Source organism: Silurus aristotelis, assembly GCF_946808225.1.
Source record: "Silurus aristotelis genome assembly, chromosome: 13".
Lineage (NCBI taxonomy): Eukaryota > Metazoa > Chordata > Actinopteri > Siluriformes > Siluridae > Silurus > Silurus aristotelis.
In genome coordinates, this window is record NC_139586.1 from 10,915,982 (window position 1) to 10,928,707 (window position 12,726).

At 38.4% G+C, this 12,726-nt stretch overlaps 2 protein-coding genes across 7 annotated transcripts; one reads left to right on the top strand and one right to left on the bottom strand.

The window, feature by feature from the left end:
* Nucleotides 1-2,189: 2,189 nt before the first annotated feature.
* calca (calcitonin/calcitonin-related polypeptide, alpha) lies at nucleotides 2,190-7,582 on the bottom strand. Of its 5 annotated transcripts, XM_083558654.1 has the most exons (6): nucleotides 7,445-7,509; nucleotides 4,604-4,803; nucleotides 4,016-4,124; nucleotides 3,201-3,335; nucleotides 2,997-3,083; nucleotides 2,190-2,569 (listed from the first exon to the last, which is right to left on the bottom strand). In XM_083558654.1, the coding sequence occupies exons 3-6, from the start codon at nucleotides 4,099-4,101 to the stop codon at nucleotides 2,395-2,397; spliced, it is 483 nt and encodes a 160-aa protein (XP_083414780.1). In that variant the 5' UTR covers nucleotides 4,102-4,124; nucleotides 4,604-4,803; nucleotides 7,445-7,509; the 3' UTR covers nucleotides 2,190-2,394. The 5 variants fall into 5 exon arrangements, with proteins under 5 accessions (XP_083414780.1, XP_083414779.1, XP_083414778.1 ...); XM_083558653.1 differs by lacking the exon at nucleotides 7,445-7,509 and adding an exon at nucleotides 7,514-7,582 and having other exon boundaries at nucleotides 4,016-4,803; XM_083558652.1 differs by having other exon boundaries at nucleotides 4,016-4,803.
* Nucleotides 7,583-7,604: 22 nt separating this feature from the next.
* cyp2r1 (cytochrome P450, family 2, subfamily R, polypeptide 1) lies at nucleotides 7,605-11,973 on the top strand (the record flags this gene model as incomplete). Of its 2 annotated transcripts, none has more annotated exons than XM_083558544.1 (5): nucleotides 7,605-7,925; nucleotides 8,883-9,024; nucleotides 9,689-10,318; nucleotides 10,406-10,732; nucleotides 10,980-11,972. In XM_083558544.1, 5 exons carry the CDS (start codon nucleotides 7,605-7,607, stop codon nucleotides 11,159-11,161), a joined length of 1,602 nt encoding a protein of 533 aa, XP_083414670.1. In that variant the 3' UTR covers nucleotides 11,162-11,972. The 2 variants fall into 2 exon arrangements, with proteins under 2 accessions (XP_083414670.1, XP_083414671.1); XM_083558545.1 differs by lacking the exon at nucleotides 7,605-7,925 and adding an exon at nucleotides 8,079-8,172 and having other exon boundaries at nucleotides 10,980-11,973.
* Nucleotides 11,974-12,726: the final 753 nt, after the last annotated feature.

Below are 12,726 nucleotides of genomic sequence, written 5' to 3' on the forward strand. Positions count from 1 at the left end.
TTATTTTTTTTTTAACTGATATGTTTAACCTAAAGACAGTGTGAATATAAAAAAAACCTGCCATCCTCATACTCCTTATCATCATAGGCTTTTCTCAAACATACAAACAAATATATAAATGTTAAGGAATTGATATGTCTGTAAACAGTAAGTGCTCATGCATGGAAAAACATCAGCAGTGAAAAAGTTACTTGTTAATTAGTGCTATTGAGAATAAAGAGAATAATGACAGGCTGCTCTCAGGGGCTTTGTGCGAGATGGCTGCTGTCATTTTCAAATGCTCGGACGGCCTAATAAGCACAAATAACACGCAGTGCATTGAGCATACTCTTGTTCCTTAGGGACAAATATGCACACTCTGTTGCTGTTTCTGTGTTCTTATGTATCCAGTTATTTCTGATTTATAGTTAGACTCGTTTTTCTGTGTTTTTTAAGCACTTGTACATCACTTGCTTAGCTCATTTGGAAGTGAGGCTAGGATAAACCTGTTCTCCTGTAAGACAAAATGCTGCCTCTTTAATCACACAACATTTTGTAGATGTTTGAGAAATATGAACATGAAGATTAAAAGGGAGTGGTGCAGTAGGCTGGACCGTGTGAGAGTTGGGCAGTGTGATGCAAACCCTCACTTTATACAAGGCAATGAAACAACAAACCCGAATCTTATGTATCTAAAATACATTTTAATCTTGCTCAGATTCACAATTGTTACAATTTTGTCATTGTCATTGTTTGCAACTCCCTCTTTCTGCGTCAAGCATTCTGTACAACAGCGGCATGTAAAGTGGATTTACATCAAGGCACGAGACACGTCCATAAGTCAGGGAAGCCTTTTTCAAGGCACTGCTTTAATTTCATCCCCACAATACTGCGACGTGCAGCAGAGGAACATGGGCCACAGCATACTGTACACACAATGTGCTCTCTGTCGACAACAAAAGAATGAACAATCATTTTCATCACTCGCACTCCTTTTTTAAAAAAAGGACTGGAAAATGAGCATGATCACTCTTAAATGGATGTTTCTCTTTTTTTAAAAACCTTTTCTTTCACTTTTTTTTAGAGAGTCAAACAATAACAGTTTGAGAATGGGCTGTTGGGTTTTTACAGATCAATGCAGTCAACAGGAATCCATTCCGATGATGAGTGAAATGATGTCCATTCCCGGGGATCTCAATGCACATGTTGATTTTTTTTTCTTTTCTCTCTTGATCATGGCACGGCAGAGAGCGATATATGTATAGCCTGGTGACCTGGCAAAATAAAACGACCCATTTTAAGTCAATTTGGCATTATTTTGCAATAAATTAGATAATAAAAAAAAAATTTATGATAACATTTCTGTGGTGAGAGTATACATCCGGTGCTCCACAAATGTAGAAATCGTGGTGTAGTCATTAAATAGCGCATGTGCACATGAGGGTTGATGTGGTGTTTCACTGAGCGTGACATAAGATGTGATATAAAATGTAAATATATATATTTTTTTATTATTTAACACATTTTAGAAAATCATTCTATTTATTTTATTAGCTAAACAATATATATATATATATATATATATATATATATATATATATATATATATATATATATACACACACACACACACACACACACACACACACACACACACACACACACACACACACACACACACACGTTTAATTATTGAAATTATATAAATATTAAATAAAAAAAAAAAATGCAGTTAAACAGGTATGCAGTGATTTTTCCTTTATATTTAATTCCACAGAATAAAATAACTCAATGAATTTGTAAAAAGGTTTCTCACCATATTGCTAAGACATTCATGTCTACTCTTGACTAAGTCTCCTCCGCCGGCCAAAAGCATGCGAGCCGACGTTGGTTGGGACAAACTTGTTGCTTCCAATTCCTCCTGAGCGGTTCAGGAAATCTGCCAAGCGATGGGTCACACACGTGGCCGTGTTACAAGCTCGCTTCTGTGCTGTAATGCTGCTAAAAAAATTAATCAATCAATGAATCAAGCAAACATGAACACAAACATGTCTAAATACAAACAAATTAAAAGTTATTCTGAAAAATGTGGGTAATCAGGATAATGTCGGTATCTTACCTATCGCCTTTTTGAACTAGGGTTAACATGAGATTTGACAAATTATAACATTTGATTTGGTGCTTTTTGGTCAATAAGCAAATAGACAGGCTTCTTCTGTAAAAATACGTTTATTCAGGTCAAACGAGAGGTCGTTTGTCAAAGAGAGCTGCCCAGGTGAGACATTCAGAAAGAAAGACATTAAAGTATGCTGTCTCTGCCAATAAAAGGACAAATGAGGAAATCAAGTCAGACAAGCAAAAAAAAGAAATTCACATGCATGAAACTAAAATATCAGGACCAAGACAGACAGCTCTTTAGATGAGATCGGCCGGTTCTCTGTACACATGCTCTGCGCTGCGCTTCTTTCCTGGGGTCCCTGCTCCTACGTTGGTGCGTGGGTATGTCTGCAGCTTGTGCAGTTCCTGTGAAAGTTTTCCCAGAACGCAGGTGCTCAGGTTGGAGCAGCGCTTGGACATGGGTCTGCCCATGCTGTTGGAGAAGAGATCATACACACAGCTCACAGTAACAGAACAGAGCATGCAAAACACATTTCAGTTGTATTCTACAAAAATAAATAGAGACAGACGCATATCAATCTTAACATGCCTCCTTCCTACGTGGAATTACTTCATGCTCACACTCACTGTTATGATCAAGTTCTTTTTTTTTTGTATATATATACATTTCTGGGTAATTTAGCATTATCACAGCAATGGAAATATTCATGCAATGTTATTTTCCTGTATTTCTGGAGATCATGCTGTCCTCTTGATCGCATGCTTTGCAGGCAGTGTTGCATAAAGTCCTCAGGAATAAATCAAACTTCATGCAAAAACTGGAGATTGGCAGAGAACCTGTTGCACGAATTTACTTCCATTTCATTATGTAAAAGAGTACAGGTCTTTTCTGGACATACCTCTGTCGTAAAAAGCTTTGCATCCAATATCTTATAACTATGAAGGCATTTGCTCTCATGTTGAAGCCTTTTAGTTTCACTGATTCACTTGTTTAAAAAAAGAGAGAATAAATGCACCATCCTTCAAATAGACTGTTCAATGTTCTAGATCATTGTTATCTGACTTTTTTTTTTTATTTTTTTTTTTATCATTACAACACATACCTGTTCTCCTCAGTCTCCTGCTGTTCAAGGTCTTCAGCAGCCATCTGCACGAACTCTTTGATGAATGCGTTCAGCAGTCGCCTTGCCTCGTAGTCAGAGAGCATGGCTTCGTCTGGTGAGGGTTCAAGAGCAGGCCTAGAAACATGATGGATCAAGAGTGGAAAAGCACAACTTTAGATAATGCAGAGAATAAATGAATGAGTAAGTTAGAAAGCGAGGGTGGGAGAGAGAGACAAAGAGAGAGAGAGAGAGAGAGAGAGAGAGAGAGAGAGAGAGAGAGAGAGAGAGAGAGAGAGAGAGAGAGAGAGAGAGAGAGAGAGAGAGAGCGGTTTCTGCTTGAGTCTGATCATAATCAAAAACAATCTGCTAAGAGTGTGCCACTTAAAAGCTGTCCTGTTGCCAACTTTGGATTTATCGCACGATCAATACTGTTGTAAGCAGATTGGGTTTGGCCCGATTTCATCTGATGTAATCAGAACACCAATACTGTCCCTGCCTATGCCCCCAACTGCACCCCTGCACACCAACCCACTGTTATAGTGCATATATGTAGTGCGTACACACACACACGCACACACACACATATATAGATATATGTGTGTGCGTGCGTGTGTGTGTGTATGCACTACATATATGCACTATAACCGTGTGTGTGTGTGTGTGTGTGTGTGTGTGTGTGTGTGTGTGTGTGTGAACACTATGTGGTTTGTTTCCTTTTTTTAATTTTTTATTTTAATTTAAAAACATTTTTTTAAGATTGCATTCAATATCAGAATATTTCTATGGTACATAATCAGCAGTATGAAATCACTCACCTGGACGGTGCTGCATTTGAACAGTACATCTGACAGATAATCAAAGCGTAGGCAATGAAGAAGGCAGAGATTTTCAGCATAACCATGGTGCACAAGGTAGTAAGCTTTTCTGTCAAAAGAAATAAAATAAAAATAAAACATTTCCTTGTCAAATATAGGATAATTGTCTGGCTTTTTTCCGCTTCCTAAATTACATTTTCAAAACCCACCAGTGTAAAATAGCCTAGTAAACCACAGCACGCTTTCTAAATGCTCACAGTATCTGCTCCAGTTTGTTAAGTCATTGCTGAGATGTTGTCCTGGCATCTGGCTGTGACTAAAGTATTAGAGATATTAGCCAGATTAGAGTGGCTCCTGTGGGACCCTGTGCATTAGTGTAATAAGCTGCAAGTCTACAGAAACCTTTCAAGTCTCCTTAAAAATCCACTCAACCTGTTTCTTTTTCTCTCGCCACTGCACGTACAGTAAGGCGTCTAACGCACTAGCTATCAGTTTAATACATAAAACAATATTGGTCAGCTTCAGAGTCCAGTCTGAAAAAACAGGTACACATAATTTCAGTGATAGAAAGAAGTTCTACTTACTAACCTGGTAACGTTACGGCGCAAGATGAAGGGTTAATTCAAGTTGATGAGATTTAGAGTCTGTTGCATTCAGCTGCAAGACGGGCTGCCTATATACTCACCATTAGGGTCCCACTATTGACAATGTGGGTGTTTAATGATCTTCCAACAGCCAATCAGAGACTGTCCTGATTCAGGATGCGGCCAATCGTGTGACGCTTCATTCTGGAAAGTGATAAAGGGAATGGCGCATTCAATGACGTCATTCTTTAGTCACAAATTGCCCCATTCACAAAAATTCACTAGTGATCAGCAATGTTCTACACCACCGGAAATTATTAGGAAGTATATAATCTGTGTGCCATAAATAGATCTATTTAGATCTATGAGCTAATGCTTTTAAATCACAAAATGTTATTTTCATGAACGCAGTTTTCTTTGTTGTCTTGCTTTAATTGCATTTATTACATAGTGTCCTTTCTCAGTAAGTGCCTTCAAGTTTTAATGACTTACTTTAATGGTAGATTTGTAATTATGAAACACTCTGAGAAATTGTTCTTTTTTTTTTAACCATTAAAAAAAGCTTTATTTTTACAGTTTGTTTATTGGTTGAGGGTCAAATGAACAGTGCAGATTTTTTGTATGTGCAAATCTTTACCTTTTTTTTCAATCCTACCTTGCCTACGTTAACCCTAACCCTTAATTAAATATGTGAGAAACTAGAGAATAAGTTTGCATTGACCTACTAAAAGTGATCATGCAAAAGCAGCAAGAACAATCTCCGATAACAATGTGCGTAATCGATCAGCGTTCTTTACTTCCTTATTTGTGATGTGACCCCTAGCGGAAATCAAAGATGAATTTGACATTAATGAGCCCCCTCTCTCGGGGCCTGGTTAAAACAACGGTTTTCCTTTGAGCATCATCCAGCTCTCGTCTTCATTATTGGCTAAGGCTTCATAAAGCATCACCACAGACAGGCTGCGTTTGCGTCACATAGAAACCCCATTAGCACGGACAAGCCTTTTAGTGCTATCAAACTTCGAGCGGCACTCATGACCATACAATGTAAATCAGTGAGACATGTCAGCAGAGGGGACTCCTTCTAAGCCTGGTTACAAACACCAAGCTGTGCTCTCGAATGGCCTCTTCAGTCTAATGAATCACCACAAGTGCACTAAGACATAGAGGGTCCATAGATCACTGACAGAAGTTTCCATCTCAAGCATCATAACTTTTTAAGTCAATATAGTAACCTTTTCAATCCAACCACGTCAAAGCGCACCCACCCTTGTGTAAGTTATCTTAAGAGACAGATAGTCATTTGTGAGCCAAAGAAAATATTCTGGTTTCACTGCACTCCGCATCCGAGTTTTCCACAGTCATAGGAGGTCTGATATTTGATGATGATGATGGAGGATAAATGTCCATGCTCAAATAATGAATGTTTTACCGAAATACAATTAAAAATCTCTAAATTTGCAGCCCTGCGTCACTCACATAAATGAACTGTTGGAGCACCTGTAGGCCGGAAAAAAGCCGGAATTCCACTTAATGCAGTAAAGGCTTTAAGAGGGAAAGCAAACACAATTCATAACCCTCAGTGAGACAGAGCCCTGCATTAAGAGAAGAAGAGAGCTTACACAGTCCATCTTTAGACATTAAGGAAATGAGATTTAATCACTGAATGTTGGCCATCAATCAGTGAGTACATGCTGGAGACTTCCCAATCTCATCTGTGTGCTTAACTGATCACATGGCCTCCTTTCACATAGACTTCATTAAACATCAATGGGAGGTTGTAAGGCTGTTTGTCATGATATGTTTGCTTACTGCAAATGTACAAGTAAATAATTGCTGATTTGCATTATACAGCACAATCAGTAAAATTTATTTTTACAATTGATGAACTGTTAAAAAAATATACTCCTACCATAACAAAATGTGAAGATGGAAATAAAAATAAAAATTATATTAAAAATTATATATATATATATATATAATGGGTCTGAATATTTTTACAATAAACTGTATATTTTTATCTATTGAAATAATATACCAAGCAGCATTTTAATTCTGGAAAATGATTAGATGTTCACATTTTGATATATAATTGTATTGAATTAAAACCTTCAGATAAACAGTACAATGCTGCAATAAAAGCACTATTTTTCCTGTTCTTATAGTGGAACTTTTTTATAACATCTGATTCTATAATAAAGTCTTTCCCAATGTATTGGTTTTATGTGATTGAACAGGGATTTCAGAAATCTTCAATATTTCCAAAATAAAGAGGGAGCACTGGGTTTAACATAAGTTGGCAGATAATCACAACTTGTAGCTAATCTATAATAATAATACTAATACTAATACTACTACTACTACTACTACTACTACTACTACTACTAATAATAATAATAATAATAATAATAATAATACAGTTACTAATAACACTCCCATGAACAAACTACATCCAGACCAAAACCTTCATGCTACTTACATTATTTTTTTTTTAAATAGAGAGTTCACTTTCTAAAAAATGATCCAATATAAATTTTTATATTCTGTCAGCTCTGTCACAATGGATTGGGGCTGCAATTGCCATGAGCAGTTTTTGCATTCAAGTGTCGATCAGAGTTGTTCCTCACCACCATCACCTCCAGCTCACTCATTAGAGCTAATCTTGTAGAGCCACTTGAAGAAATGCATGTTGTTTATTTATTTCTGTCGAGCAGCTTTGTGACCATGTTTATTGTTAAACGCGTTAAAAAAAAAAACTCGGATTGAATGCATGGTTGCAAAATTGTCTCATTGTGAGAACCTTTTAAATATGGCTTGCAGAAACATGAATGGTTCCTGAACGTACCTCGGGGCCTCTTTTTTCTCCCCCTTGCATTTTTATCGCTTTATGTTTACTTTTCCTAAGTAAACGGACCTGTGACTAATCGATAGTGATCAATAGTGGCTAACGATCAGGATCGATCTCTTGGCCAATCTCGGCCCTTCAGAGGCGGAGGATCTGCACCATGTCCCCGCTGCGCACCGCGACTCCGGCACACGCGCGCACTTTACACACGGAGACGCGGCGATTCTCGGGCTTCGAAACGATGATATCGAGAAACAGCTTGTTATCGCTGGTGACTTTGTCTTACGGCAAGGCGGTGTTCTACTTGTGCACATTGTTCTGTAGCTGCTTGACTTTCCTGGTGATCCGGCAGCTGCTGCGGCAGCGGAGACCGAGAGGTTTTCCGCCGGGACCCACCGTGTTGCCGGTGATCGGGAACATTCTGTCTCTCGCCACAGAACCGCATGTCTACATGAAGAAGCAAAGCGAGATCTACGGCCAGGTACATCTAACTGTGGAGAAGTGTGTGTCTCTCTCTCTCTCTCTCTCTCTCTCTCTCTATCTCTCTCTCTCCCTTTCTCTCTCTCACTCAGATGCACACTATTTATTTTTAATTTTTTTTAATAAATTCATAAACTATATAAAAAAAAAAAGACTTGCAAGCTTGCAGAACGAATTATGAGATAATATACGACCTTCAGCCTTCAACTTAGAGATAAAACAGTTGTCTGAGATGAGTGTTGGAGCAGGTCGGTGTGTCTGGCTTTAATACACTATGCATTATATGCAATTGATATTGATCATATAATATGACTATGACATTTTCCTAACTTGCAAACAAATTGGTTGATTAATCCTTAATCTTATTAAATTTATATCAGTGTGAGAACAAAAACCAGGAGCATCTGCAATGTTTCTCTGGACAAAATCATGTCAGGATATTTGTTATGAACTATTATAATAAATAAATGAAATCCAGACATTTTTTTTGGGGGGGTTAAACACAAAGCTCGGTATCTTTGATCGTTTTTTTAATGGTCCAAAAAGCATTGGTTGTTGTTAAGAAATTAAAAAAATGTATGCCATCCATCATATGCAAAATGTATTCAAATATTAATATTACCAATTTTTCTATGCATTTTTATGTTCTGTTACTGGTTAAGGCTAAATTCAATGTTTTAAGTGGACTACAATTCAAAAGTTCTCTATAATTGTAGGTTAAACGCACACAAAAGCTTATATTGGCAGTTGCTTCGTTCCCCAAATTTAGCATCTGGAGCCATGCTGAGTCAGCCTTCTGAATTTAAAAGAGCCACTTCCTGAACTGGAGCCTTCACTTTGGAATGCAGCCGTCCTGTAGACCTGATACATTTCCATTAAGAGGAAAGAGCTGGCAAAAGTATAAGTCTGAAAAAGTAGCCCTGAATTAATTAAGTGCTTTAATTTCATTCATCCCCAGATCTTTAGTCTCGACTTGGGAGGAATATCGACGGTCATTCTGAACGGCTATGACGTCATCAAAGAATGTCTGTATAACCAGAACGAGGTGTTTGCTGATCGTCCCTCTCTACCTTTATTCCAGAAAATGACCAAAATGGGAGGTATGATGTTTCCTTTTATCACACAGAAAAAAATCTTACATTGCTCACTGGAACTGTTCCTGGATTTTGGCTTAGAAAGGTCATGGGTTCAAATCCGAGCACTGTCACTGTAGGGCCCCTGAGCACAGATCTTAACCCCTTAACTGCTGTATACAATCAGATGATTGTCGCTTGCGATAAGGGCGTCTGCCAAATGCTGTAAATCTATGAACATACTCATCAAATGTATTGCAAAGCAGCATGGAGGTCTGTAACATTTATTACTGGCCTTGAAGATTAGCCTTTGATCTTATGCTTATAGACAGAGAGAATGATCAGGAGATTGGATTTGCGGTGTGAGGCATAGTCTCACGTAGACATGTTCTCAAATGATCAGATGAACTCACTAAGACAATTGAACATTCTTGTATTACTATAAAAATTTACTATTTTCTTTTTCTCCTACACGTGTGCCTGCTGGAGAGCAGGTGCATAACTGAGCTTTGGCTTTAGAGTTTCAACATACTGAACTATTTGCTTTTAAATGAGAAATGGGCCAAGGCTGCAGATTGACACATAGCTCCAGGAATATTCTGACACTGACTAATGGATTTGTTTTAGAGCGGGCTTTTTTTAGATTGTCTTTTTCACAGAATGCTAACTTCTCATTCATTTCACTTTCCAGGACTTTTGAACTGCAAATATGGCCGTGGATGGATTGAACACCGCAAGCTGGCCGTTAACAGCTTCCGCTATTTTGGCAGCGGACAGATGATGTTTCAGAGAATATCCGAAGAGTGCATGTTCTTTGTAGATGCCATTGACAACTTTAAGGGCAAACCTTTTAACCCAAAACACTTGGTTACCAACGCAGTCTCCAATGTTACCAACCTTGTAATATTCGGACGCCGATTCACCTACGATGACATGGACTTCCAGCACATGATTGAAATCTTCAGTGAGAATGTAGAGCTGGCTGCAAGTGCTTGGGCCTTTCTCTACAATGCTTTCCCCTGGTTCGAATACCTGCCCTTTGGAAAGCACCAGAAGCTCTTTCGCAATGCCGATAAAGTATACGTCTTTCTGCAACAGATAATCGAGCGCTTTTCACAGGGCAGAGTGCGACAATTGCCAAGACATTACATCGATGCCTACTTAGATGAAATAGAACAGAGCTCTAGGGACAAGAGCGTGTCCTTTTCCAAAGAGAACCTGATCTTCTCAGTAGGAGAACTCATTATTGCAGGCACAGAGACCACTACTAATACCTTGCGTTGGGCGATGCTCTACCTGGCTCTCTACCCCAGTATACAAGGTACGTTCACTGCATAACTCGTCTTTGATTTCTTAAAGTGTGAGCATTTCCAAAGAATTTACAGTATCCTCCGGCTTCTGTGCACAGATAAGGTTCACAGGGAGATCGACTCTGTTTTAAATGGCAAGCTACCAACCATGGAAGACAAGCAGAAGATGCCTTATGTGGATGCTGTGTTGCATGAAATCCTGCGCTTTTGCAACATCGTTCCTCTTGGCATTTTCCGGGCCACTTCTCAGGATGCTGTCGTAAGGGGCTACACCATTCCCAAGGGGACCATGGTCATCACCAACCTGTATTCTGTGCACTTTGATGAGAAATACTGGAGCAACCCTGCTATGTTCTGCCCTGAAAGGTTTTTGGACAAAAATGGGAACTTTATCAAACAGGAGGCCTTTCTTCCTTTCTCTGTGGGTAAGTATTTTTGCCAGCAATCAGAAATGTATAAAAATTCATCTAAGCCCAAAAACATCATGAATCAATTAACCAATGGGGTGTTGAGAAAAAAGGGCTGAAATCTTAGGTGGTATCGGGATTAGGTTCAACAACCAGGTCCTTGAAACCAGAGATATAATAAAAGGAAGTTATGTGGGAAAAGAATTTGCATGGACATTGCTATTTCATAACCTTCTCAAAACTAATGTCTCATCATTGTCTTTAGGCAGACGCCAGTGTCTCGGTGAGCAGCTAGCCAGAATGGAGATGTTCCTTTTCTTCACCACGCTGCTCCAGAGGTTCCGCTTGCAATTTCCCAAAGGCTACATTCCAAGCATCACTCCTAAACTTGGCATGACCCTTCAGCCACAGCCTTACATGATATGCGCTATCAGGAGACAGCAATAAAATGTTATCCTGTTGCCAAAAGCAGATATTCTCTCACCTCAAAGGACCTTATTGAGAAATTCGGCCAAACCAGCTCAGCTTTTTTTTTCTTTTTTACTCAGAATTCTGTCCTGTTTGGCAGAAAGCACTGACCTGGTATTGACTGCAGAATTCTTTGAATGTGTCCACAATGTTGTTTCAGTAAGCACATGCTGAGTGTGAGCAGTAGATAAGGCTTGGAAACACACACGCACAGCTGAATACGTTTACGCACACTGTAATGAATCAGCGCTTGAGAACACTGTTGCAAATGCGAGTTGTGTGGGGGAAAAAAAAAGGAAAAAACAACTGGTTGTAAGTGTAAGGGACGTCATTAATTTACAGAACTTTTCAAAGTTTTGTGTTTGTTTTTGTTTTTTTTTTACATTCCTTGAAATTAAGAACACATTTGTCTCATTTGTTTACTGAAAAGACTGAATAGAGCAGCATCCTTTCTCAGAAAGATTTGCAAATGCAACTCGCATACCTTTGTGCCGATGTAGCAGCGCTGAACTACCTGCCTCTGGTTTATCTGAGGAGAATCGTCCTGCCAGGCTGTAGGTCCACGAATATCCCCATAAGGGTTTCACTGCCAGTGAAAGACTTTTGTAGGATGTCTGAACTTTGTACCAAAATGTGCCTTTCATTATTATAGATTATTTCATATTTTAATGTTTACTTGACAGAACTCCAGTGTAAGTATGAATAAACTGATCAATCCTTTTTTTTCACTTCTACAGTGTCTGGCTCATTTAATGACTAACATGATTGACATTTTTTTTCACCCAGGGCTCTTTATGTTCAAGAACTTAAGGAGGCCAGATATTGAGTTTGAGCTTTAATTTACTGAGGAGTTTGCTAGAAGTGTAATAAAAGTTTTTTTTTTTTTTTTACATATTATATATATATATATATATATATATATATATATATATATATATATATATATATATATATATATTTATATATATATATATATTTATATATATATATTTATATATATATATTTATATATATATATTTATATATATATATTTATATATATATATTTATATTTAGGACCCCCCCCCCCTTTCAGAACAGTTTCATTGCAGAACACAATCGGCAAGTAAGTCCAGCACAATGTCGAGACGTTATGTTCCAAATGACAAAAGTGCAGGATGATGGGTATAACAGACAACCAGAGAGCTCATCTGGTTTCATCCACGCCGAGATGATAAGCAAGTCCAACAAGTGATGGAGCAGGTAGCATCAGGGGCAGATATACTCTGGGTGAGCTGTCACAGTGATGCTGTCTTCTGGGATGATATGGACGATCTTAGCTTAGACGGGGAACCTTCTCTTAGGGACTAATCATCCACCCACTGTCATCTTCCAGGCAGCTCTACCCCAGAGGATAAAGCGGATTTCATCAGTGAGCATGGGAGAGTAAACAAAAGCATTCCCAGTGAGATGTGCAGCTGCTGATATTGTTAAAGAATTATAGCCAAATTTCACAGCAAATGGGGAACGAGGAGGAAAGTTCAAATGCAACAAAATAGCATTGC